General features: G+C 47.5%; 3 protein-coding genes across 3 annotated transcripts in view; 1 reads left to right on the top strand and 2 right to left on the bottom strand.

The window, feature by feature from the left end:
- Window positions 1-17,202, top strand: part of BLTP3A (bridge-like lipid transfer protein family member 3A) — a 35,964-nt gene extending 18,762 nt beyond the window's left edge. The window contains exons 8-21 of the mRNA XM_062594775.1: window positions 708-885; window positions 1,923-2,009; window positions 2,584-2,748; window positions 3,329-3,471; window positions 4,289-4,430; window positions 4,956-5,149; window positions 5,917-7,469; window positions 8,199-8,395; window positions 8,911-9,062; window positions 9,158-9,305; window positions 9,938-10,203; window positions 11,002-11,110; window positions 11,548-11,669; window positions 13,069-17,202. Coding sequence (XP_062450759.1) covers window positions 708-885; window positions 1,923-2,009; window positions 2,584-2,748; window positions 3,329-3,471; window positions 4,289-4,430; window positions 4,956-5,149; window positions 5,917-7,469; window positions 8,199-8,395; window positions 8,911-9,062; window positions 9,158-9,305; window positions 9,938-10,203; window positions 11,002-11,110; window positions 11,548-11,669; window positions 13,069-13,194 — 3,582 coding nt within the window. The 3' untranslated portion in view covers window positions 13,195-17,202. The remainder of the gene's footprint in view (window positions 1-707; window positions 886-1,922; window positions 2,010-2,583; window positions 2,749-3,328; window positions 3,472-4,288; window positions 4,431-4,955; window positions 5,150-5,916; window positions 7,470-8,198; window positions 8,396-8,910; window positions 9,063-9,157; window positions 9,306-9,937; window positions 10,204-11,001; window positions 11,111-11,547; window positions 11,670-13,068) is intronic.
- Window positions 1-26,006, bottom strand: part of RPS10 (ribosomal protein S10) — a 382,514-nt gene that overhangs the window by 108,793 nt on the left and 247,715 nt on the right. The window lies entirely within an intron of this gene.
- On the bottom strand, window positions 17,509-20,904 carry TAF11 (TATA-box binding protein associated factor 11). The gene is made up of 5 exons (XM_062594776.1): window positions 20,670-20,904; window positions 20,409-20,548; window positions 19,939-20,026; window positions 19,449-19,545; window positions 17,509-18,238 (listed from the first exon to the last, which is right to left on the bottom strand). The coding sequence occupies exons 1-5, from the start codon at window positions 20,883-20,885 to the stop codon at window positions 18,108-18,110; spliced, it is 672 nt and encodes a 223-aa protein (XP_062450760.1). The 5' UTR covers window positions 20,886-20,904; the 3' UTR covers window positions 17,509-18,107.

The raw sequence follows: 26,006 nt of genomic DNA, 5'->3' as shown, positions 1-26,006 counted from the left end.
CCTCTGTTGTTACAATAAATAATTACAACATAAAATCATAATGAGCTGTGATGCTCAAGGGAAAACCTTGGCATCAGATTCACTGTAGTTCAGGGAAGACTTTTTTATTTTCTTTTTTTTCCCTAATACTCTGGAGAGTGCTCTCAATCTTTTCAGTTGTTCTCATTTTTTTTTCTGGTTTACCTACAGCTTAGCAGTGTTTGAGAACCTTAAAACAGCTGCTTCTACCAGTAACCTCAAACCTCCCTTACCACTTTCTTAGTGTTTCCAAAATGCTGTGCTGAGTAATGATTTGATGAATGTTGCAGAATAAATGCAAAGGGCAGAGGATGAAAGACGTTCCCAGAGACAGGGAGCATGAGGGAAGAGGCCCATTACTGCTGATAGTGAAAGCTTTGGGGAAGGAGGGCACAGTGAGATTACATGATGGGGAAATCAGGAATACTTGGCCTTTTTCATCCAGAAGTCTCAAAACATTTTCTGAGATAAGTAAACAGTAGTTTGGTATAGATGAGGCAGAACTGCAGATGAATAATTTTGCCCATGAGAACATGGGGAAGGACCCAGGTTTCTGGACTCCCAATTAGATTTCTTTGGTTAACTGATAACTTCCAGTCTGGAGGATTACAAGGGTTATTTTTAATTGCATCATAATCTCTTTTTTTTGCTTTCTCTTAGTACTCACCAAGCTTGTTTCTCTCTAATAGATCACGCCGCCTGCTCCAAGTACCCAGCAGTCCTGGTCTCAGTCATTTGGAGTCAGCCCGAGTGCAAGTAGCATTGGCCAATACTTTGATAAACATGACATGAAAGAGTCATCATACCACCTCCTCATCTCACGCCTGGACCTGCACATCTGTGATGATAGCCACACTCGGGAGTCAGGTACCTAACTGAGAAAAGATGCAGGAGGAAGAAATTAATCCAGTTACCAGTTTTCCCTCTTGAGGGAGGATTTTCATGTTGAAAGCAAACATCTCTTCTGTTACTGATTCCCAGTGAGGCAGTGGGCGGTGGCTTAGGCTTACGAGGTTCATGGAGAGATCAGTTCTGTATGTCTGAGCTAGGCACTGGAAAATCTTTCATGGCTCCATGGAACAAACATGGGGAAGTCTATCAGTGGAAATGTTAACAGTGACTTAGATGAGTCAAGAGGATGTTTTCTAGGAACAATCTGGTATTGCGCAAAGGAGATAGGACATGATCTAATAGATCATTCCACTTGGTAAGAAATTGTAGCACTTGACAGTGCAACCATTCTACTTGGAATGTCCTAAACAAGGATTCTTTGCCTTCTTCAGCAGACCATTTTTCTGCCTGTTCAGTTGTGTATATATAATTAAGTAATTGTATTACTCATAGCTCCCCTCTACTGAGGTGTACTTTAATTACTTTTTCTTTGTTTTGAGATAAAGGTACCTTTCTTCCTTTCTGTCTCACTCTTTCAGTGTACAGCAGTCTCTAGTGTTCATTCCTATGCATCTGCCTTAAAAAAATAAATCTTAATGCCTTACCGTTGCTATTACAGAGGTCAGGTTTGTCTGTTTTTTTTTTTTTTTTTTTTTTTCTGGTCTGTTGCTGCCTTCTCCTGAGCTGTTGTTATCAGCATTTCAGTGCAGTTTTTGCTGTCTTTATTTCATAGCACTGGTTATTGTAGTGAAAAATGTAATTGATGGGGGCCTGGGAAGTGATGTGATCTTACAGTTCTGTATTTGAGATTCAAGGTCTGGCTCTTTGGTATAAACAATTTCATTCTGTTGACCGCTATTTTTTTGTCTAGCAAAAGGTTTTGGTACCACTTTTAAAAAGAAAATACTCTAATATTGGCCATGATGGCAATCAGTCGGCAGTTCTGAATTCTCCTGAGGACTTGAACTGCAGAGGTGTTCATGTTTTGTTTTGTTTTTTCCTGTTCTCCACAGGCACTTTGAAGCATGGGATGCTGGGAGGTGCTATACAGCTGACGTTCAGGAGGATGGCCTTTGACTATTATCCTTTCCACAGGGCAGGTAAGGGAGTGTGTCTCAACTTGGGAAGAGAGATTAAAAAAAAAGAGAGAGAATTTAGAGAACAATGATGCTACATGGCTTCAAGCGGGATTGGAAGAAAGGCTTCACAAAGGATTTGTGACTTAAATCCTCATGGGCAGGATTAATCTAATTTACCTCTTTGTAGATGAGGTAGGTTTAACCAGGTTTAACCTTCTGGCAGAATAGAGTAGAAAGCAAGGAATAAGTTACTATCTGTTATAAAGCCAAAAAGTTGAGTATTTGGATCCCTTTTCAGTTGCTTAAGCTCTGGATCTGGTTCTTACATGTACCTAATCAATTTAAAAGTGTTATAGGATGTATCTTGGGAGAAAGTCTGTTTAACTGAATAAAGAAGATCTGGCAGGAACAGCTCTGTTATGTGGAAGCCTGGTCTTGTTTCATGAGCACTTAGTGTGCTGCATATTGCATGTTACAGAATCGGGTCATCAATGAAAGGAAATGCTTTACAGATTTACATGTATTTGCGGGGAGCAGCAGGATTACGTGCATCCAGGAACTTCATTTGAAAGCCAGGATGTTTTCTTCCATGCAGGAGATGCCTGCAAGCACTGGGTGAGATACGGCGAGGCCATGGAAACCCGAGGACAGTGGGCAAAGAAGTTGGTCAGTGAATTTCAAAGCAAGGTTGAGAAGCATTATGAAGAAATGGACCCTTCATTTAACAGGACTCCACTTTCTCCCTTCAAAAAGAAACCAGGTAACAATGTTTGATAAAATTGCTGGTAAAGCAGAAGATGGTAACAGCTTTGCTCCATCCAGCAGTATCTCTAGTTCTGCTTCACTGACTTAGCAGGTTGATTTGTTGGTGCAGAGATCCATAGCACAATAAAAATTGTAAATTCTATGACAAAGTAAAATGCATATCATTCCAGAATGACACTGCAGAGAGAACGAACAGATTGCAGTAATCACTTTCCTAGCTTGTTTACTGATTTTTTTTTCCGTAAGTGAGTATGTAATGAGTAATGAAATGCCCTGAGTGCTGGAAGATACCAAAAGCCAGGCTGAAGAACTATGTTCTCTGGCTACAGGGCATACTGATCTTTCGCAAGTTTTTCTTTCACAAGTACTAAGTTCTTTTGTTTTTGTTTTTTTTTGGTTGGTTGGTTGGTTTTTTTTTACTGCCTAGCACTGCCCATTTATTTATAAATCTGATTCTGTTATTTTCACTCTATAAGCATGTATGTGTTTTTCGGGACTCCATGGCATTGATGGTGAAGTTCACTACAAAGAAGATAAGTAAAACCCTGGTTGATTCTGCTCTTCCATCCCTACAGATACTTTGCTGAGTCCTCATAAAAATCCCTCAGAGAAAGGCCGTGTCCCTCCTTCAAGCTTACCACAACTCCGGCACCCTTCCTGGAACCGCCTTCGATCTAGCTGTGTAGTGGTTCGAGTGGATGACCTAGACGTTCACCAGGTAGGGATGTGGGCAGTGCCTGGAAATGAGCTAATGTCCGTTGTTTGTGTCGTCTTTTTTTTTTTTTTAAAAAAAAAGTAATAATTTAATTGATACAGTGGAAATAAATCATGCAAACCTCATGTCATCTAAGCCAAAAAAAAAAAAAAATCTTGCAACCAGGGAACCCAGATGCCTTTATTGTGTTGCATGTAAAACTTTTAAACTAAGTATGAACTGCAGATAATTTTCATATTCAGTGGAAACTGCATGCATAACCACAGAGTTTCTGCAGAATCCTAAGCTATGTGCCTGTCTGTTCACATCTAAACTTTCATCAAGCATAAGGCAAGCTCAGAATAAAAGATCTGTTCATTTGAAAAATTAGTAAGTGCATGGATTTTGATAGGAGAGGAGTAAGTCTTCCCTCTTGCTTTCTGACCCAGGAGAGAAAGGATCACTGGACTGGATCAGACCCCGCATTAATATACTCTGTATCCCTCATAAGAGGATAATCAGTACCAGACATTATAATGGATTTATCAACATGTTGTTAATCCTGAAAAATGCTAAAATAGATTGCAGTTCTGTTTATTCACATCACCTAATTCTGATTGTCATGGCTTTTACTAATAGTTACGGGAGACATAAAGAACCAAATTCCCTCAAAGGAAAGGAGCTGAAAATATTAACATGCAGAAAAAGTTTTATTTTTACTTGTAAACAGAGTATGTTTATGTAAATGAAGTAGATTGAATGTGGGAAACTGCAGGGTTACTGGGACATTTTATTTTGCCAAATCTGAATTTAACACAACTGCTTACCATTGTGTTTGCAGGTTTCTACAGCTGGTCAGCACAGTAAGAAACCCTCCACCTTGCTTTCATGTAGTAGAAAATTCCTCAATCTTCCCGATCAGGTCTCTGCAATCCATATTGAATTTACAGAGTATTACTTCCCAGACAATCAGGACTTTCCAGGTAATATACCAAGGTTAGCACCTTCTTTCACAAGCTTCTTAAAGAATCAGTCCACTTTTAATTCTTTCAGTGTGTTAACCCTCTTACAGTTTCTCTGAGGGTGTGGGGTTTTTTTCCTAGTTGTATGCCTTTTCTGTTGGGAAGAAGGTGTTGGGGGAGGGTGTTTTGTTTTGTTTTCTTTCCCTACTGGAAACTGGGCTAGATCCTTGGTGCAAAACATGTGGGCAGAGTTATGCTTGAAAAATAACTTGCCCGGGGCATATTGAAAAATCTGCTATGTCTGCCCAGGCCTTGGGTTCTGCCTCACCCGTTGACTAGGTTTTTGCAGCTGACTTGATGGGAGAACTAGAACATGTCACTTCACTGCTGCCCTTCAGTTTCTCCCTTTGATCAAGAGGTTTCTTGCAGTGAGTGTTAAAGCCCTCTGCTTTGGTGATATTGGTACAGGTTATACATTGAGCTCGAGACCATTTGAAGCGCCTTTGCTGACTGTTACTAATCCGTCCTGATTCTTTTTTGTTCTAGTTCCGTGCCCAAACCTGTATGCACAGCTGAATGACTTGATGCTTACCGTGGATACAGCAAGTGTGCTCTGGATAAACCTCTTCTGTCTAGATCTTTATCGCAGCTTGGAGCAGTTCAAAGCCATCTACAAGCTGGAGGACTCGGGCAAGCATGATGAGCACTTTGACATTCGACTAGATGGCTTCCGGCTGAAGGTACTGTTTGTTTCTTTCCTTTCTCAGTTTTCAGGGTTTTCTGCTTCCCTTTCATGGAAGGAACTTGAGCCTAGGACACAGCTGGAGTTCAGAATGAGAAAACAGGAATTTGACCTTTTTAGGCCGTCTGCTCTGTGTCTTTTGTTTTGATCTATGGGGAATAAAACATGTACTTGAGTTCTAGCCCAGCATATACAGGAAGGTCAGAATTTATGAAAAGACTGTTGAAGCGAACTTGATGGTTCAGGTGTGTAAAAATAGTCATCTGCTGCAGGCTGCATTTACACAGCTTAAAAAAAAGTCTGTAGTAGCCAAAAGTTGCTTTCTGGCCTTTGAAAACCACTTTATAACTCTCATCCCGTTCCCAGTTGGCATGCATCTGCAGCGTTGACATCCTCTTGTGTTTGCCATTGACTAGCCTTGTTAGCAGTTCTGTGATGAAACTTTAAAGCCTGAGTGGATAGTAAGCCCTTGTGAAGAAGGGTCAAAGTGTACAGTTTTTAAGTTTGACCTGCTGCACAAACCATGGATGATAAAGGAACCTGAAAGTCAGTTTAAATTCCTTCCTGTCTGATTCTCTTCCCTGATTTATAATAATGATAATAAAGATAGGGATGATTTGAGAGTCTAACCTCCTAGGACTGTAGTAAAATTCCTAGTCTGTCCATTTGTTATGTATTCCACAATTACCCTTCTGTGTAAATGGCCTCTCTCAATTTCCTTTCTAACCTCTTTACTTGAAATTCTTGCATCTCTCCTCCTTGTAGCTCAACATCCCTGTGGAGAAGAAAGTTACTGACCATCGAGATCGTCCGCAGGCACTGTGCATTCGCGTGTCAGAGATGACTGCCACCAACACCCGCCACGCTCCCTCCTGCAGTTGCCAGGACCTCCAGAGCCTCTTCCGCAGATTTGCCAATTCAGAATTCTTCCACTCTAACTATGCCCGGTTCCCAAGGTCTCAGGATGACAACTTCAGCCTTCTCCACACCCTTTTCTTGCGCCATGCATATGAGGTGGATGACAGACCTCAGAAGCACATAGGCTTTTCCCAGGTGCTCCACAAATCCTCTGCCTCTGAAGACCTATGGTCTATGAATTTCACAGAGCTTTCCCTGGACTTTGAGGGTGCTGAGAGTTCAAAGGGCAGAGCCATTAACTTTATTGATCCATTTCCCCTTTCCATTTGGGCATGCCTTCCCAAGAGATGGGGGCAAGCTCAGATGTCTAAACGACAGGCACTGGCTGCTTCTGAATTGAAAATCAAGCCTTCTGCCAGCTTTAGCAACCATTCCAAGAATGAGAACCTTTCCAGGGAGCATGGGATTTGCCAAAGATCAAAGACTGACCAAGATCTGAAGAACATCTACAAGGTCCCAGAGACAATGGGCGTCTTGGGAGAATGTGACTGTGAAACTGATGATGGATTAGAAGATAAAGAGCTGGAATCCTCTGCTGATATTCACATGCTTTTATCCTCATCTGTTCATGTCAAAGTTCGGCTCAACCACTATCAATATTTGGTGCTGCTCAGGATGAAAGAGGTTTTGCAAACACTACAGGAGCAGCTGGCCCAAGATACACAGGAAGTGACTGGGTCTCCTTTAGATCCTATGTCTGCTTGTGTAGGAGTTATGTTCCACAGTGCCGAAGTTGCCCTGTTCATGAACCCCATGCCAGGCTCTGGCTTGGAACCCCGATCCCTTGACTCAGACACAACAAGCCTGATAGAGTCGGAGCTCTCGCCCTCAGACAGCAAGGAGGGGCTGGCAGCTGAAGAGAAGGAGCTGAAATCAGAGACAAGTTCAGAGAAGGAAGCAATCAGTAGCTCAAAGGTCCCAGAGGATAGTGGGACTGAAGAAACAGGTACAGGTGTAACCACCGCACCACTGGAGGGACTCCCAAGATCTGCAAGTGATGGAGCTCTGAGTAAAAGTCCATGTAGTAAGAGTATGGAGGAGAAAGGCCTGATAGAGGAAGCACATGAAGCTGTGGAAGCCCTGGTTGCGGAAAGACCGGCAGAGTCCAGCAGCCATCCTCAGAGCCCTCCTGCCCTCCCTTCCAGCCCAACCTCAGATGTACAGTCCTTGAGGAGAGGAAGCGTCACTCTCAACGGGCAGGCAGAGCTCATCCCATTAAAAAACCTGGAAGTGGAGTTGTCTAGTGCACTGCATATCACAAAGGATGCCACTAGGGAAGCTTTGCACGCGACTATGGACCTCACCAAAGAAGCCATGTCTATAACGAAAGACGCTTTGAGCCTGAGCCGGGAGAAGATGACCTCCACCATGCAGAAAATGCTCTCTCTCCCACCAACCAAGTGAGTGAGTCATCCTCCTGTGCTTCAAAATAGCAGGAGCAAAGCTGCTGGAAAAGAGGCAAAGCGTAGGCTGACTGCCCCCTTTCTCTCTCTGTCGTTTGGATCACAGATCCTGCATGCCCCACAGACAATTGCCTTTTACTGCTAAAACAAAGCCTCTCTTAGGGTTGCTGTGAGGCATGAGGTTTGCTTTATACCAGCAATAGGAGATTTTGGCCAAGAGAGCCTGGGAAAATTCCTCTAGTTTCTAAGTTGTCAGTGCAAATACAGGCCATTTGCCAGTAACTTGATGTTATGGCCAAATGACAGCTGTATAGTAGCTTTTTTGGTAACTTGTATTTAAATTTTTGGTGTATGAATATCTTCAGCTGAACCCCATGTGGTAATCAGATGTGGGGATGGTGGAGCTGTTTTAGCTAAATGGTAGTGATGCACAGAGCAAGCCTGGATTGTGAGTTCAGGCCTAGCCCAGGCTGGCCAGTGCTGGCAGTCCCTCTCTTTTCGTGAAACAAGTGGGTGCGCTGGAGTCTTTCCCAGAAGAAACTGAAGCAAACAGCCTTGAGAGACTGTCAAGTCTCCTCTTTGGAGAGGATCTTAAGCATGGGTTAGACATTCATCTCTTGGGGGTGGCTTAAATACGCTACAGCCTGTCCCGCCAGTGTTCAGAGTTCAGCCCAAAACCTGTGTAGTGCAGAGGCTAAGCTGCTTTCCTATACGGGTTTTTGGTAGGGATGCTGTGCCTAAAGCAGAAGAGGGAGCAGTGACTCCTGGCGGGGGTGGCAGCAGCCGGATGCGCTTCTTCTCCATGAAGAGGACAACATCCCAACATTCGTTTGACACCACGTCTGTGGACGGGAGCGGCCCCGAGGACGGGCTGTCTGTGGATAGCGATGGCAGTGACGGCTTTGTGCTGCTCACGGACTCCGGTAAACCGCGCTTGGGGGTCCCCTCTTTCCTACTGTTGTTTCACACCGGTGAACAGTTTTCTGCCACTGGCAACCAAGTGAGTCATGCTGCGTTCATCTGGAAATCACTTGTGCTGCTCATTCTTCTTGAATATTGTGAACGGCTCGCTCACAACGGTGCTCTGTTTTTTGAGATGAGGAAGTGCAAATGCGTAGGGAGGGTGACCCCTGTGCTATCATGATGGTGTTCTAAGGCATGTGGCTATCCTTGAGCAAGGACTGTAGATGTGTGCAGGTGGCTGGATGGTTCACAGCATTTAGGAAAGGTGTAGTAGGAGGTGGGTGGAAGTGAGGTACACTGAGCACTGCAGTAGACTTCATTCATTGAAGGTCTGTGCTTAAATCCATCAGAGGAACTGGAGAGAGTTTTTGAGAGGCTGGTATAGGATGACAGCCCATGAGATTCAGGCAAATATCGGGGTTTTCTAAAAACTGGAAAAAGAAACATAACTGAGGTTTTTATACTTCCATTTCAGAACCCAGCCTGGACCCTCTTTCCTTGGGACATCTCCCTCAGGAGCACGATGACACAGGCAGTAGAGCAAGCCCGATGGCAGAGGATGAGGATAGAGTGTCTCCTGAAATAAATAGCTCAACCTCACAGAGTGAAGACCCTAGCCTTCAGCTGGTCAGTTTTGTTCCTTTTCCCTGTAATTTTGTCTCTGAGTGAGAAGTGAATCCTGGTGCTGTTTTAGCCAGTAACAAACTCACTTGTTATTTCAGGTGTCTGTCCTTATGTTGAAGATGAATGAGATGAACTGTGGGATAGAGGCAAGGGGTGACGATTTGTCCGTTGCCTTACAAGTAATGGATGTGGTTCCAGAGCAGCTCAACAACGTTGGAATGTGGCAATATCTGCGTGGCTATCTAGGTAAGACTCTGGCTCTTGGAGCCTGCTGGCTTTTATAACTGCACTTAGTAATGGCCATCCTTAAGGAATCTTCCATTTTTTTTTCTATTTTAACTGGTATTTTTGTTTGCATCTAGTGCAAATATTAGCTGGAATTAAAAAGACACCATAAACAACTACAATCCAAAACTTCATATGAAAGGGCGAGTAGGAAGGAGTTCCTGGACTGCTGGTCCTTTACAATACTCCCTATAGCCACGAGGGGGCAAAGTAAAACTACAAAATTGCATAAAGTTGAGGTAGCAGTGGAAAGACCCAGATCAGCTTTGGAGAGCTGAGTCATGAACTTCTGGTCGACTCATGTAAATGCAAAATTAAGACAAGTTATAAGATGTGCTGAGATGGTGAGAGAAGAAAGATAGATCTGGGGACTCATAGGATCTGTCTCTAGTGATAGTTTCTGTGATGTGAACTCTTAGTCTTTTGAATCCTGGATTTATTTCATGTGAAGGAAAGCTTCAGACTGCTACTAGTGTCAGCTGGATTCCATTCTGCAAGTGGACAGTAAAGCACTTTACAAGACACAGATCTTGAGTTTATGTCCTGATACTGGTGCTGCTTTCTGCAATGAGATCTTTCTGCTATAACTCTAGGAGATCCTGGTGTAGAGAAGCCTTCAGTCCCTGAAGCTAGTAAGACCCAGCCAGAAGTGTGCTTGCGTCTTGAAATAGGACCTAATGCTGCTGTGCACTCACCACTTGCTGTTCAGAATGGCTTCCTTCATATGCTGGTCCACAGTTACACAGCAGAGCTCTTCATGTCCTTCCTTACTAACCTTGGCCCCTTTCTTGAGGACGAAATAATCCCAGAGGTGATCCCCATGGAGATAGAAATTGTGAACGCTAAAATCACGTTGAAGGTGAGTGTTTGGGGAACCAAGGTGGTAACCTGTGCAGAGTTCACATGCAAGATTTTGCTTGGGAAAATATATGGTTGGATTGCTTGAAGACTCTGTAGAGGTCCTGTTTTCCTGATTGTATTTTATTTTGTTCCTAAAAACTACCCTATGTATGAAAAAGTAACGTAATAGAATTGTTGAGTGATAGTATTACAGTCCAAGTTTGCCTAGCCTTGTTTGATGCTTGTTTTGCAGACTTGAGGAGAAGAGAATTAAATACCTTTTCCCCCATGTGTTTGTGTGAAATAGGAGTTATTTGATGTTCTCTGTAAGCATTTTGAGAACTACAGATGAAAACCATGTAAGAGGTGATTGATACTTAGGACAGAGTCACTGACAGAAGTCCTTGATAAACCTTTTTGAAAGCAATGTGTTGGCTGCCCTGACAAGCAGGAGCCAGTGCTGCTGCAGAGCAGCATGAAAATCTCCTACCTAGGGCATAGTGGGTTTATTTTGATGGGAGTTTGAACCAGGAACTTGCAGGAGGGCAGCTGTGAGAGGTCACCTTCAGGAAGATGGTAGTAGGAATCTTCCCAGCCTTTCTTAGGAATACAACAGAACTCTGTGGGAGAGCTTTGTAGAAAAATTAAGACCCCTGTGCAGCCTTGTGAAGCCATTTTTTTCCGTATGATGGGTTACTTTGGTGGTGTTGCCCATAGTAACATTACTCCTATGAAGGCTGGGGGCAAGCGGAATTCTTTGCAGAGTTGCTAGAGCTGTCACAGCAGTTCATCTTTTTTCTGCTTTGTTTCTTCGCAGGATGACAGCCCCCGGGTCTACCCTACCTCCCCTGGCCCTGTTCCCATCACCTTGGCAGTAGATCACATCATTGTGAAGCGCAGAGACGATGGGGCTTTCTATCTAACAGGTCAGCGACATCAAGGTTCCTCGGTTATTCTTCCCGGGTGCCCCCCGGGCTTTATTGGAGGTAGAATGCTCTGCTGTGCCTGGTGCTGGAGGAGACTGGAAGTGAGATGTGATGGTCACTGCTGGGAAGGATGTTGATTTGTTTGGCTAGCAAATGTGATACCTCAGGCAGCGTAGGTGAATACCTAAAGCAATGGCCTGGCAGTGTGAACTCATGTCTGATGTTTCCCTGAGCTCACAGGGTCAGGACAGATTCTTCCATTGCTTTGGTTTCTCCGTGAAAGTCCCCTAAAGTCTAGTCCCTTAAAATGGGGACTAGATTTTTCCTGTTTACAAAAGAAAAACAAAAAAAGGAAAAAAAATTGTTTACTTCCTTTTTTCCTAAGTACCCTGATGTATAAATGTCCACACCTGAATATTTTCTATACTTCTTTCAAGCTCCTCAAGGGGAGGGCTCACCAAAACAGGAAAAACCTGTGTCAGCTTTTAAGGAACAGACAACTCCATCTCCAGCAGTGTGTGTCTTGGCAGCCCCAGCAGGAGGGATACGTGGATTGCAGGTGAGTCACTGCTGTCTGCGGCTGTCTAGACAACTAGATAGCTGGCAGTAGGCTGGAAAATTAAGTCTATTGTCTTCATGTGTTTGCAGTTAGATAGGTGTGGTGTGCCCAGATAGGGAGCATGCATAAAAGCAGTCTGCACCTCCTTTTCCAGTGATTACAAAAGTAAGGGCAATTTGTACCTTGCCTAGCATAATCTCTTGTTCCCTTTTAAAAATATATTGTTTTTCCGAGGGGCTCCATTTTCCCACCGTGTCCAGTTCTTTTTAGAAAAACAGGAATCAGAAGGTTCCCACCAAAGAAAACAAGAGAGAGAACTTCAGTCAGCAGAGTGAGTCTTACAGCCAGGGAGAGTTTCAGGTCATATAAAATTTCTACTGTTCAGTGTAAACTTTCCATTTTGATCTATCTATCTGGAATTCAGACTATTGATTTATTTTTAAATACAGTGTTCTATGCTTATAAATCCTCTCTGGTGCAAGGACTGTTTGATAAATTGATCACTCATTATGGAGAATTACATATTAAGGGAGCAATGTGACCGACCAGGTAAACCGAACTGGGACTTGGATTCTGTTCATGAGTTGGTGACCTTGGACTCATCACATTGTTTCTCATCTTTCTCTTTTCCACTTAGTGCAGAGACCTTCTCTTCTGCCTGTTTTCAGCATCTCATGTACTAGGGCTCTGATAGAACTGGACCACACAAGTATTACAGTAGCTTGACATCAGTTTATTTGCTGATATTATTGAACTTAATAGGAACATGTGCAAAGGCTAAATTCTTGAGTAAAAAGATTCCTGAGAGCCCAAGGAAAATGCTATCCTGTGCCATAAAGCCATGGTGCAGTCTCACTGGTAGTGTTTGAGAACAAAATTAACTTTGATTGTGGAGATAAGAAATAAGAATGCCAGATACCTGCTTGCTCCAACAACCATGTTAATTTTAACAAATCTGAACAGGTGTGTCTCAACCCCATAAGTAAGAAGGAACACAGAGCAAAGCCCAGTTTTTATCCTGCTTTCTGTGTATGTGTATATTTACTTTCAGCCAAGATCAGCTACTTTGCAGGAAAAGCTTACTCTGCTGCAAGTCTTGTTGCTCTGCCTAGAAAGGTGAAGTCAAGTCTTGGGAGTAAGTAGTCATTACCCAGCTGTCACTGACAGCCTGAGCTGATTGTAATAATAGGTACAGAAGTCTACAGGCACCAGCTGGCAAGTACTTACTCCTGCAAGTCAAACTGGGTCATGTTAGTGAGCTTTGTGTGGTTGTGGCATGTAGTGTAATTCATCTTAAAAGCTCCTCCTTCGGTTCTCCTGTTTGAGCAGATCAATGTAGTCAGATCTGCCTTGCTGCTTACCTTTGGGAACTCCTGGTTTGTTTTCCTCTTTTTTGTAGTTAAAGGAGGTGCCTGAGTTGCAAAGGGAGCTGCAGACCATGAAAATAGCTCTTGCAGAAGCCAACATGGACAAGGCTCGCCTTCTGCAGGAAATTAGGAAATACAATCCCCTCTTCCAGCTCTGACAGTGAAGGCTCAGGCTGGAGCTGCTCAGGAGGAGTGGAGACCACCACCAGCACTAAGGCGGCTAGTTTGGTTATTGCTGCTAAATGGGTCGACCCACTGGAGACTGATCACCTCAAAGAATGGAAACCAACTGTGATTGTAAAATAAACTTGAAAGAGGGAGAAAGGAAGGAAGGCCTGGCTGGGCTGGGCGACAGGGGAGGAGGAACGAGAAGGAGCTACCAGCTTGCAGCCGCTTCACTCTATCCTGGCAATATGGTGCTACCGTCTGCCACTGAACTAGGGCAGTTCTCAGTCTACAAACAAAAGGTCAGAAGCTGCGGGAGGACCAGTGTTTCTTCATTTGTGCAGTGGTATTGACAGTCTGCTTTCAGCCTGGGAATACCTCTACTTCATCTTTCATCTAGAGGTGGTTGATGTTGAGGTTTCTGCTTCTTTTAATCTTCCTTTTTTGTGTTCTTGCCCAGTTACACATGCCAAAGAGCACAGCAAAAGGAGTACAGTTAACTTACCACATTGAGAAGTGATAGATACGCCAGAAATTGTTGCTCATAGTTCTGATGTGGCAAGCATATGTGGTGTTGCATGAAAAGGAAAGTTAGGGGGTCAGTGGGTGTTGAAGATGTGGAAGGGATTTCCCCCTTGTGGAGGGGGCTAAGGCTGATTATTGTCTGCATAACAGGGCCAGGATAGTAAGCAGATTCCTTCAGATTCTTTCACAGTAATTTGCTGTGTCAGGACAGAATCAGTAGTATATTAGCCTTAGTCTAGTTCATTCTCACTTAATCCCATGAAGTTTGCCCTCATTGCTGGTGAAGCACAAAGGAATTCATTATTTCATTACAAAGGAATATTCAATCTTTCTCTAATTTTGCAATCAAAGAAGAGGAGTCAAGGAGGTTGGATAAGTCATGGGATGGGATAGAATCACCTATATGTTTCCTTTGGGGTACACACTGTCTTCATAGCAGAGGTTCACCAGTGGAGAAGCAGAAAGCGGCAGTGGCTGTACAAGGAAATAGCGTCTGCATTCTTAGTCATGTATTTTTTATTAGTGCTGAGCTCATGCCTGGTCTTTAACGAGGATATTGGTGTGTGGGTCAGGAGTAGGATGCTGAGCATATGCACATATGCCTCCTTGTGTGGAGTCTGACACTATTAACAGCTCACTATGGGATGGAGATGAAACGGCAGCTGTGGTGATGAGCACAGTTTGTATTTTCACCTTCTCTGGAGCTATTTTCCTGGAGAGGAAGAAGTCTCCATGGTCAGATGGTGACTGACTTAATTCATAAAGAAACTGCCTCTATGAGTTAAAAAATAATAATAAAAAAAATCAAAAAAAGCCCACCCTAGTAAAATTTGAAGGAAGCACTAATTAAAAACTAAAGTATGTTATTTTTGAAGTGTAAGAATCGAACCCATTCCTGAAGGCAAACTGGTATGTGATTTCTTTGTTCTGCTAGTCCAGGTGATACATGTTTGAGGTACTAAACAAGGATGCAGGTGCGTTGCTACCTGCAGTAAAGGGCAGTTATGAAGGGAGAAACTGTTACAAAATGAACTTGTGTTGTGTTTTGATACCAAATAGTGCAAGTTTTGGCCCCCTCTGTGTTACAGATGAAAGCCTGTTCCTTCCCCTGTCACACACAGCATCTTCACTGTGTGTGGAGTTCTTTAACATATTTCAAACTTTGGGGATTTTTTCCAGATGCATTTTCTGTGTTTGAATGTACCGTTTCTGATGCACATGCTTTTTTTACTGCATGTAAAACAAAGTGATTGCCACACATTCAGTGCTAGCAACAATGAGATTATATGTGACTTTCCTTTATTAATCAGCTGAAAACTACACCTGTCTACAAGAGTTAAACAATGCTTATTTTGTTTCTTAGCTGAGCACACTCCCCCAAACCTTAATCTTATGCATTTCTTCTATTTTTTCTACTTAAGTATTAGTCCCTTGAAATTAGTTAGCTAAAGTAATACAAGATTTGAATCCTGCCTGCTATGTTAGGAGCAGCCTCTGATTTACAAGCCATGAGTTGAGATCTGGGAGCTAAATGAAAGAAAGCAAACAGCTTAGGTTTGTTTTTTCTACTGTGCTCTTATACACTTGTCCCTTTACCCAGCGCTGGAGCTGCTGAACACTTCTCTTTAAGAGACTTCTGAGATCATTTTAGTTCTTGTTTAGCCCTAGGGGGAATGGGAACATATTTACAGTGCTAGGTTAGATTTGGAGATGCTGGTGATCTGCAGCTTAGGAAGAGCCAAAAATGAATTCCTTGCAGTTGTTAGCGCTTACTCCAAAGAAAGGGCATGCAAGAGAATGGGATAGAGACAACGGATGGTAAAAGTAACTGTCACTCTTCAGATCATCATCTTGACTCAGTGTTTGAATCCATTAGACTGAAGGTAGCTTTGAACACCAGTTCCTGGAATTAGTGCGTGTATGCCAGCTTTGAGCAGACAGCCTTGGGGCAGACTATACTGATGGAGTCCAGTGTTTCTGCCATCTCTTTGTCTGCCAAGATGTGACTGACCAGTGCCTGAAATCAGACATGACAGCAGCTGCAAAAGCCTGACCTTCCTTCTAGAAACTCTGGAAGCAAGCAGGCACAAATGAGTTCGAGGGAAGAATATTTGCCTTTGGCAGAAGCAGGGGGAGCTGAATTCTAGAAGGCTCTGCAGTGGTGCACGGTGTGCTCACCCGCACCATCCACTCTGCCTGTGCTAGATCTGCTGTTCGGATGCTGTGACTTCTGTGAGTTTCCTTTTCTCTGCAGCAGAGGATCATTCTTGTCAGACAACCTTCTTGTTCTCTCTGGAGCACCCCCTCCCCCTGCGACCCACCCCCTGTTCAAGCAGCCTTTGACAGGATAGATTCGCATTACTGCCTGTGATGGAAAATGTACTAGAGCAGCCTGTCGGGTCTGCTTTCAAGAGGAAAATGCACTTTAACTTTTTAAGCATCGGTGGGCATTTCCTTCACCATTATTGCCTCGTTCATAGAAGAATTCAGAAATAAAAGCTGGGGTTCAAGTTACCGTGAGTGGTAAAGATGAGACTATTGCTGTGAACAGTTCTCATAGTAAGAAAGGAGGTAACAAAGCATCTACATATCCACAGATGTGCTTTGAAACAAATCCATATGCAAACAGCTAATTGTAACTAACAACACTGAACTGCACAAAACCCCCCATAAACAGAAGTTGAACTTTGTACCTACATGCTTCTGTGCTTGCTCCCTCTTCCTCTGTGAAGCAAGAGATATAAGAATGCTTGCCTTAGGTGGAATGCAGTGGTGTTCTTGCTTTTTATTCACTAATTGCTTGAAAGTGGGAGGCTTGTCTTCTCTTTCAAATTTTCATGACTTTTAAGTTGATGTCAAGCTTCATCTACAGCCAGCTTGGGAAAGGAGTTGGGTGAAAAGCATTTTCCTAGGCTGATGCCTACCTGCGGTGTCACAGAATTGCTTACTTCTCCCTTGCATGCATGTAGAGTGAACAGAGCTGGGGCCAAGTTATTTACAGCAAGTTTCTTGCTCCAGCAACTCAATTCAACCTATTCTATTTAAGAAAAATTTAACTACTTCCACTTCTTTAAATACTAGTAAGAACTGGGGGAAAAAAAACCCACTTCCTTTCTACATGGTACATATGTAGAACAGGGGAGCACAAAAACTCCAGTGTCTTGACTGATGAATAGTAAAGTTTACTTTTTATAACCTTTTATTTAAGAATTCTTTTTGTGTTATGATGAGAGCCAACTTAATTCTTTGTGTTACAATACCATTACCCTAGGCAGAGCACATGGCCTCAGCATCTCTTACATTTAGTTAGGAGAAGCGTGCTCAAAGGGGAATACTGTATGTACAGGGGGGTAATGTACAAGTCTGAACTTGAATTTGAGTCTTAGGCAGTATTGGAACTTTGTTGCAGTATATTTCCACTCATGCATTTACTGGTTCTATGAACCATGAAAAAATTAAACTTGTTAACCTCCTTACTGGTGCATGTTTTTTTCCTTTCCCTCCATAGTTTCTGTACTCCTATTACATGCTTAATTATATTGTTTTATAGACAATTCCATAAAACTGACTTCAGCATCAGCTTTCAGCATGCACTCCCTGGCTTATGCTAATAGAACAATACATGCCAGAGGCAAAGTGAAGCTTCATGAACATGTTGGGGTTGGTCGAGACAGCTCATCACATTGCACTCTCCCTACTTGGAATCACACAAACACAATTACACAATTAGTATTTTGTTGCTCTCTCCGGAGAGAAAGAAGCTATTCACATCCCAGCAGGACTATAAAAACAGTAACAAATTTAATGTACAAAAAGACACTTCTGTACCTAGACACCACTACATCAATGTCAACAGAAAGCAAGATCCTGTTGGGTAAATACACTGAAGACCTTGATGGTTCCCATCGCTGGACTGTTGAGGCCCCTAGTCCATTGTTTGGCTGCTGCTTGCTCCAGCATATTGCTAAGATCAAGCAGACCCCAGCAGTTACTCCAGGAAGCCTCACCACGGTAGCTTAAATGAAGGTCTACACGCAGTGGAATGGTTACAGGCTCCTTGAAGGGGAGGCTCCAATACCACAATCGGAGACAACTGTATTACTTTACACAGAGGTACTCCAAGCTTCATCCGCAGCACTTTTTCCCCTGCCCTCCCACCCCATCAACCATGCCTGAAGTATTAATGGCTACATGTTGTAAACCAGAAACAAACCACAGCACAACTTCAGCATCAAGGTTTGTTTTCCTATAGGCTCTTGGAGAACAATATGGGCAGGCAACAACAGAGGCTTGAAGTGCTTAAGCCTCATAGCTCCGCTGCACAGTACCCAACTGGAAGCTTGTTTTAACTTCTGTCTTCTCTCGCTGCTTTTGAGATATTTCAGTGGAAGATGATTTTCTTATATTTGGAATTGGGTATCTGTCCTCGTGACTTGAGCCTCCTCACTGCCTCTCGCATGTGCTTGGGCTGTAGAGGTGGCAGCTCTCCCCACTTCTCACATACATCCAGTGCTAAATAAAAAACAAGAGTTCACATGAGCAGGACAGCTAAACTCAGCCAGTCTCTTAACAGATGATACTTGAAAAAACTCCTAGAGTTGGAGCTTTAATTTTAAAGGCAACAGGTAACTTCTTTGGAGTTTACAGCTCATTTTATTAATGACGTATGAGAATGAAACTGCCTTATGTGGTTCTCTGACTAAAAGAAAATTAGTCCTAAAAGCATTGGCACTAGACAAGAATAAACCACTTTCCCAGCAGCTCCAGCCACTATGGAATATGCTAGTTTAAGTCATGCCGAAACTTGGCAATGCCTTATGATCTTAAGCCTTCCACTGGAAAAAACATCCCCAGTTTGGGTTTATATTTTGGAGTCATTATGTGCAGAAGCAATAGGAAGGTACCATTTACAATGGACTTGCAGGCCAGTTCCTTTTCCATCAGTTAGAGTAAGCATCATTTACACCTCCTGCCACGGAGGTGAAGCAATTAAGTACAGCAGTGAAGCTGCTTATCCAGGCCACCTCAGATAATACAGGGAGCTGCAGCAGGCAAACTGCCAAGCTGCATCATCCCAGGTAAGACAATCCCTGCACATACAGGCCGCACAGTATAGACATGACAAGTCTATACTGAGCAGATAGCATGAACAAATAGTATCTCCTCCGGGAACATGAATAATAATAATAATAATAATAATAATAAAGGTACTCATCTGGGTCAGCCTTCTACAGGATATCCTAAAGAGATCACAGCTCATTGCTTAAAACATGAATCTTACAGGTAGGAGGCCTAAAAACTTGTTTCCCATCTGGCTGAATTTGTTGTCCACTGCAACATTAGCAAAAGATACTGAGTGCCTTACTGCAGCCTGCTCCCAGGTTGACTTGTGGAGCAAGAACGTCAAGGTTATCTTCCTTTGAGGAGATATAAAGGGAGGTCAGTGGTCCCTAACCTCTACCTGTATCAGCTCACAGATAACATTAATATCATTAAAACGAGCTGTGGACAAGTATGCTTCATCCCTCAGTTTCTTAACAGTAGTCTTCGGCAGCTCCTGAAAGTCTTAGAGGGTCTTGCAGGACAGTATGTTAGGCAGGAGTCCTGGATTGTGAACCACTAGAATGCCTAGTCTTGTTTCATATCCTTCTGCTTGGTTTTAAGCAATGAATTTACCACTGTATTTTTAGCCTTTTACTCCACAGTAACATATACCACTTACCTTCCTCCACCACCTCCCCAACGAAGACCTTGGAAATGCCAGACATGGCAATAACCACGTTTTGAGAGACAGAGGTGCCAGTAATTGACTGGATCAGCTTGACAAGCAGAGAGGAGACAGTCAGTTGAATAAGTACACACAGCAATAGTAAAGCTACCAGCAATTGCTTATATCTGTTGCCCCATGGCCCCTCACCACTTTCAATTAAGAGGGGCTGGCAGAGTCCTGTTTAGACTACATAAACCACACAAATTCCCTAAGCTAGAACACAATCAGGTAAACTAATCCGAGGACAACAGTCTCGGCCACAAAGGCTAAATCAAGCAGCTGGAAGAGAAGGTACATCCGCAGCCTGCACACACAGCACAGCCGGCTCTCACACAGCCTTAGGTCTGCCAGCCTACAGCCAGGCTGGGTAAGGCTCAGCCTTTTACCCTGACACACTTTGCTCATAGCTTTTCCCTACAACAAAACATTATTAAAACCATACCCGTTTAATAGCAGCTTTGGGGAAAGCAGACCGGCGATACATCTCATAACGATTCAATTGTTCTTCAGAAAAGGAAGAGACCAATATTCTGGAGTGGAGAAAATTAGTCATTTACAGAACAATAATAATAATAATAATAATAATAATAATAAAACTGCCTGCTGAAACAGTCCTGCAGAACCTTTCTGTCACCCCAAACCTCCTGCAGTACAGAACAGAGCCAGAAATGGAAAGACTGTTCCATCTGTGCTAGAACTTATATGCAAAACAGCCAGGCCCGTTCAGGAGGGGAGAAGTCTGGAAAGAACTAGAGAAATCATCAGGAACAGGCTCATAAAGCAATTAAGGGTTCATTATGCAGTCCACATGTCTAGAAGCGAACTGCACAGCAAGCTGTGCCCGACTGAGCACCAGCCTCCTCCTCTGAGCAGCCCGGGAGGTGCCACCCGGCCCGAAGCGCCACCACTTACTGCATCTTCTGGATCTCATCCTCATCCACCTTGTGCTTCTTCTCCTTCCTCTCCTTCAGCTCCAGCTTCACCTTCTTGGCCGCGCACGGCTGCAGGCTCGGGTCCTCCCCGTCCACCACCTCGCCCTCGGCGCTCCGCACCTGGGCGAAAGCGCACGGCTCGGCTCGGCTCGGCTCGGCGGCCCCACGGCCCCGCTCCCGCCTCCTCGGCCCGCCGCGGCCCCGCGCCCCCTTCCCGCTCCTGCCTCGGGTCCGGCCTCACCTCCCCCGTCTGCGCCTCCGCCTTGAGCTCGCCGCCCCCGCCAGCCTCTCCCGCCTCGCCCTCAGCCGCCGCCTCCGCGGCTTCCGGCTCCTCCGCAGCCGCCGCTCCGGGGCCCGGGGAAGACGAGGAGGAGGAGGAGGCGGCGGCCGGGGGCGGCTCCGGGGCGGAAGCAGCAGCCCCGAGCTCCTCGCAGCCCGGCGAGCCGGGCTCCGCCATCGCTGCCCGCGGCGGCGCCTCCTGATGACGCCACCGCTACGGCTGCCGCGAAGGGCCGCGCCTGGCCGGCGGCGGCGGGGCGGGGCCTGTCGCCACGGCAACGAGGCCCGCTCGGGGGCGAGTGATGGGGCCGGGGCGGGGCCGGGGGAACTGGGAGAACGGGCGGGGAGGGCTGGGGTCGGTGTGGGGGTAGAGGGGCAGGAAGGGCTGGGGGGGTGGTAGGAGAAGGGGGTGGGAAGGCCTGGGGGATAGCGGGGTGTTGAGGAGCGAGTGCTGGGGGACACTGGGGTGCTGGGGCAGGAAAGGCTGGGGGGTACTGGAGCGCTGGGGCGGGAGGGGCTGGGGAGGTGGGTACCAGGGTGGGAGAGGCCCCACGGGGTCAGGCCTGGTGCGCTGGGTTGGCATCTGGCGTCTGGATCTACGGAAACGACTCGGCATCGGCGCTTTATTCTGCGGTTCTGCAACTCCGATCAAAGCCACCAACGGAACGGCACTCGCTGGGGCGTCAGCGCGGCTCTCCTGCTGAGCTTGTTTCTTAGAAGCAGTTTGGAAAGGCAACCCAGGCGCTTTTCTGTACTGTTGCCTTCTAGCAGGGTACCCCCGACACAGGGGGCAGCAGCAAGGTCGGGCGAGACGCAGGGGAGCCAGGACCCCGCGTTCCTGGCCCCCTCGGCCCCTTCTCAGCCTGTGAGTTTGATACTGCTTCCTTGTTGCTTTCTTTGTTGTTGGCTAAAGCAGCAATAACACTGACCTGCTTCACAGGGCTACGGGAATAATTCCAGCTTGCAGAGTACTCCGAGTGCCTTTGGTGAAAGGGGCTAAATATACAAAATTTCCACCCTTCGCTCATCAGGCTCTGGCAAGGCAGGGTCTGGCCTCTGCTGTGCGCGCCAGGCTGCACCAGCACAGAGGAACGCAGCTCGCGGAGTCTCGGACGAGCGCTCGGCACCTCAAGGCAGGGGATGTTTTTGATGGGCACCAAGGCTGTGATAAGTCTCCTCCTGTGTATTCCCTACAAGGTGAAATCGGGACGAATGGCGTTCATCTCCCCTCTCTCAAGTACAGACTGTGCTGCAGGAGGGGTGTCCCCCAACAAGAGCACTGAAAATTGCCTGAACGAAATGGTGGCGAATCCACTTCAGCTCTGCTGGAGGGGGAGCGACGAAGGCTGGCTCTGGGAGAGGGCTGATGCTGTGAATCCGCTGTTCAAGTGAAGCACCTGGCTGCATTTGAATCATTGTGCGCTAGCAGGTAAGCTGCCGCTGCAGCTGTTTCTGGCCATTTCGCTTCCCCTCATGGGGTGATCCTCAGCCAGCACAGAGCACCAGCACCATTCCTCCCCAGAAGACTTAGTTATTGGAAACAGCTGCAAAAGTGCCTGTGAATATTCCTTTTTTATGTCTCTTTCTCTAATAAATGCACAGAATAAAAACTTTGGGATAGGTGTGCCTTATTTGAACAGTTCAAGGAATTAATTCTTGTACACATTATGCCCAACTACTATAGCGATGGGTGCACTGGAAATGCAGAAAGCGATGGACTCAGAGCAAAGGCAATCCTGTGCTGGAACCCTACCTTTGCATTATTCATGTCCCTCCCTTTCCTAATTGCAGTAGACTCCTTAGCTTTAACAAATAAAATTAACCGAAGTGAAATTAAATTGAGATTCTTTAAAAAGAAAAAAAAAGTTGGAAGCCATTTAAGGGATTTATTGAACTAATGAGGCCGGGTATAAATCGTCCTTCGGGGCTCCCTTCTTTGCACAGCCGCTTAACACCGCAGGCCTTCCTGTGCATCCAGCCCTCGTGGCTCGGCCCCCCTCCGGCCCGCATGCATGGTGGTTTCACGGCCCCCCGGCCCTCAGGCACGGTGGTTTCAGGGCCCCCCCCTCCCCCCACCCCGGTCCTGGGAGTGTCTGCGGAGGCGGCGCACGGCCCGGCCACGCGCCCTGCCCTCCCGCCAGGGGGCGCCCCGCCCCCGCGGGGCGGAGCGTCCTCAGGCCACGCCCCCCTCCCGCGTGGGCGTGACCGAGGGCGGAGAGTCCGACGGGGGCGGGGTCTGTCGCCCCCGCCCCGCCCCGCCCCGTCAGGCCCCGCCCCGGAAGGACGCGCAGGGGGCGGGGCGGCGGCGGCGGCGGGCGGCCGGGGCCGGGCCGGGCCGGGCCGGGCCATGGGGAAGGAGCAGGAGCTGCTGGAGGCCGCCCGCACCGGGAACCTGCCCGCTGTGGAGAAGCTGCTCTCGGGCAAGCGGCTCAGCTCCGGCTTCGGCTCCGGCGGCGGCTCCGGCGGCGGCGGCGGCTCCGGGGGAGGCGGCGGCGGCGGCGGGAGCGGCGGTGTGGGGCACCCGCTGTCTAGTCTCCTCAGGTGAGCGCGACCTGCGGGGGGTCTGGGCCAGGCGGAGAGGGGCCGGGGGGGCGAGAGGCTGTAGGCCCCGGAGCGGGAGGTGGGGAATGCGGGGCTGGGGGGCCGCAGGACCATGGGGCAAGAGGTGGGGAGTGTGGGGCTGGGGGTGTGTGCGTGGGGCTGGGGGTCTGCAGGGCCGTGGGGCGGGAGGTGGAGTGCGTGGGGCTGGGGGTCTGCAGGGCCGTGGGGCGGGAGGTGGAGTGCGTGGGGCTGGGGTCTGCAGAGCCGTGGGGCGGGAGGTGGGGTGCGTGGGGCTGGGGGTCTGCAGGGCCGTGGGGCGGGAGGTGGGGTGCGTGGGGCTGGGGGTCTGCAGGGCCGTGGGGCGGGAGGTGGGGTGCGTGGGGCTGGGGGTCTGCAGGGCCGTGGGGCGGGAGGTGGGGTGCGTGGGGCTGGGGGTCTGCAGGGCCGTGGGGCGGGAGGTGGGGTGCGTGGGGCTGGGGGTCTGCAGGGCCGTGGGGCGGGAGGTGGGGTGCGTGGGGCTGGGGGTCTGCAGGGCCGTGGGGTGGGAGGTGGGGTGCGTGGGGCTGGGGGTCTGCAGGGCTGAGGGGTGGGAGGTGGAGTGTGTGGGTCGGGGGATCTGCAGGGCCGTGGGGCGGGAGATGGGGAGTATGGGGCTCAAGGGCCGCAGGGTCCTGGGGCAGGAGGTGGGGTGTGTGGGTCAGGAGATCTGCAGGGCCATGAGGTGGGGTGCGTGGCTGTGGGCTGAAGGGCAGGAGGTGGGGAGTGTGGGGCCAGGAAGTGGAGTGTGGGGGGTTGGAAGCCCATGGGGCAGGAGATGGGATGTAGGAGGCTGAGAGGCTGCAGGATTTGGGGGTGGGAGGTGGGGGGGGCAGGGGGCAAGAAGTGGGGTGTCACAGAGCTGAGGGCAAATAGGTTTGTCGAGCCCCTGGGCCCAGGGTAGGCAGCAGGGCTGTGGCACAGGGAATGGGGTTTAATGGGGTGGAGGCGGCTGTGGGGCAGGAGATGGGACACATTAGACTGGGGGGATCTGGGGCTGCAGGGCCAGAGGTGGGAGAGGCAGACAGTATGGGGTTGAGGGCCCCGTTGGTGGGGCTGGGGGAGGCTGCAGGCGTTGTGGGGGTGCTCGGGGGCTGGGGGGTAAGGCCCGGGGCCTGTGCCGGTGGGGGCTGGAGGAGGAGGGGGCCCAGCGGGTGCTGGGGCGGGATGAGGCGCTGCGGACAGGGCTGTGCCGGGGGCCGGGGGGGACCCGCGGCGCTGCCCGGGTGCGAGGGCACCGCGAGGGCGAGGCGGCGAGAGCCCTGGACGGGGCTGGCGGCCCCGGGGTCCGCGGGCTGGGAGACGGGGCTGTCTGGAGCGCGTGCTCCTGGGGTTGGGTGCTGCCTGGTGATGTGTCCCCAGGGCTTAAACCGCCGTAGGCGGCGGGGTTGTGTGCGCCATTGGTTACGGGGGGCGGGGGGGCAGCTGGGGACCAGCGTAGCAGGGGAAACCTGCTGTGTTTGGGGAAGGGCGAGAGAGACTCCGGGTTAGGAGGCTAGAAGAGGTTGGCAAATCTGAAGCCAGGAGTGCATGCGTGTTCCCGCAGTGAGGGGAGCCGCTGGGTGAATTTACGGGGGCAGATGTGCAACTGGGTGCTCAGCAAGACATCGTCTCCCGCCCCTGCTCTCCTTGTGTTCGTTTCATGCGTGTTCTCCTGTCTTCTGTGATTTCCACTGCTTGCAGAAACGCTGCTGCGGCTCTCAAATGGGCAGTGGCTGGTCAGGCTTGGGGGTCTGCGGTGCTGTGCTCCGTGCCACGCAAACGTACGCAGGGCATAATCCTCTGCTTCGCCATCTAAAGTACCACGCTACGTGCTTGCTCTGTTTTGAAGCTTGCAGACCTTTGTTAGTTTTTTCTCCTCCCCTTTTTTCGGCATCTCGCAAGGGAACCACTTGCTCGTGTATTTCTCAAGTTGCAGCTTTTTGCAGTTTCAGCTCCTCTGCTGGAAATGCTGCCGTTCTTGTTCCCTGAGCTCCTTGTTTGTATTGGAGGGGAGGAGGTGATTGAATCCATTGCTGAGTGACACTATCACTGAGTAGCTTGACTGTTCGTGAGGACATGACTTACTCGTTTGTGACTAAACTTGATCTGCTTTTCCTTTTACAAACCCTGATTGGAAATCTGCTGTTGCACATTAAACTAAATGGCAGAGACGCACTGACATGGGTAGTTTTTGCTTTCCTGGTGCATATGTGTAGGTCTCTCAAATGTAAATGTGTTCTTTGGTCAAACGTTATACTTCTCTTTTAATACATTAAACACACTGAGTCCTTCTTTTGAGTGGGAAATTGCTCTGAACACTTCAAGCTCATCTATGTTGGAGATAGATGTACTTGTAGGGTGTTTAGATAAAGTGGAGAGGGTCAGCTGAGTTAAATACACTCCACAAGTGTTATCAACTTCTTGTTGTAACAGCTCCACATGCTACCTGACAATGTGTGGTAATGATAGCAACTCTTTTTCTTTTTTTTTTCTTTTTTTTTTCCTGGTAAGACAACTGCTTGTGCTGCCAGTTGACTAGTGGAGTGGGGAGGCTGTTTGACATCTGGTTAGTTACCTTGTTTTTTTTTCACATGTAAATAGTGTCATGTATAGATATGTCTGAAGAATGGTGAAGGTCAGCTGTCATTCGTAGCCTTCCCTTTCATTTACTTGCCTGACTTAAAAGTCTCTTAGTTGACACTATAAGGACCCCTTTCTCCCACCAAACCTCTTGATTCTT

This window comes from Rhea pennata, chromosome 25 (assembly GCF_028389875.1).
Source record: "Rhea pennata isolate bPtePen1 chromosome 25, bPtePen1.pri, whole genome shotgun sequence".
In the NCBI taxonomy this organism is placed as follows: domain Eukaryota; kingdom Metazoa; phylum Chordata; class Aves; order Rheiformes; family Rheidae; genus Rhea; species Rhea pennata.
This window is presented reverse-complemented; position numbering and strand designations above follow the sequence as displayed.

Bases quoted from the DNA above. Each gene is read 5' to 3' on its own strand.
- TAF11 (XM_062594776.1), bottom strand. From the start codon at position 20,885: ATGGCGGAGCCCGGCTCGCCGGGCTGCGAGGAGCTCGGGGCTGCTGCT. The intron at 20,549-20,669 runs GTGAGGCCGGAC...GCTTTCGCCCAG, and splicing joins CGGAGGCGCAGACGGGGGAG to GTGCGGAGCGCCGAGGGCGA. The intron at 18,239-19,448 runs GTAAGTGGTATA...TTTTTTATTTAG, and splicing joins TGGGGAGGTGGTGGAGGAAG to CACTGGATGTATGTGAGAAG.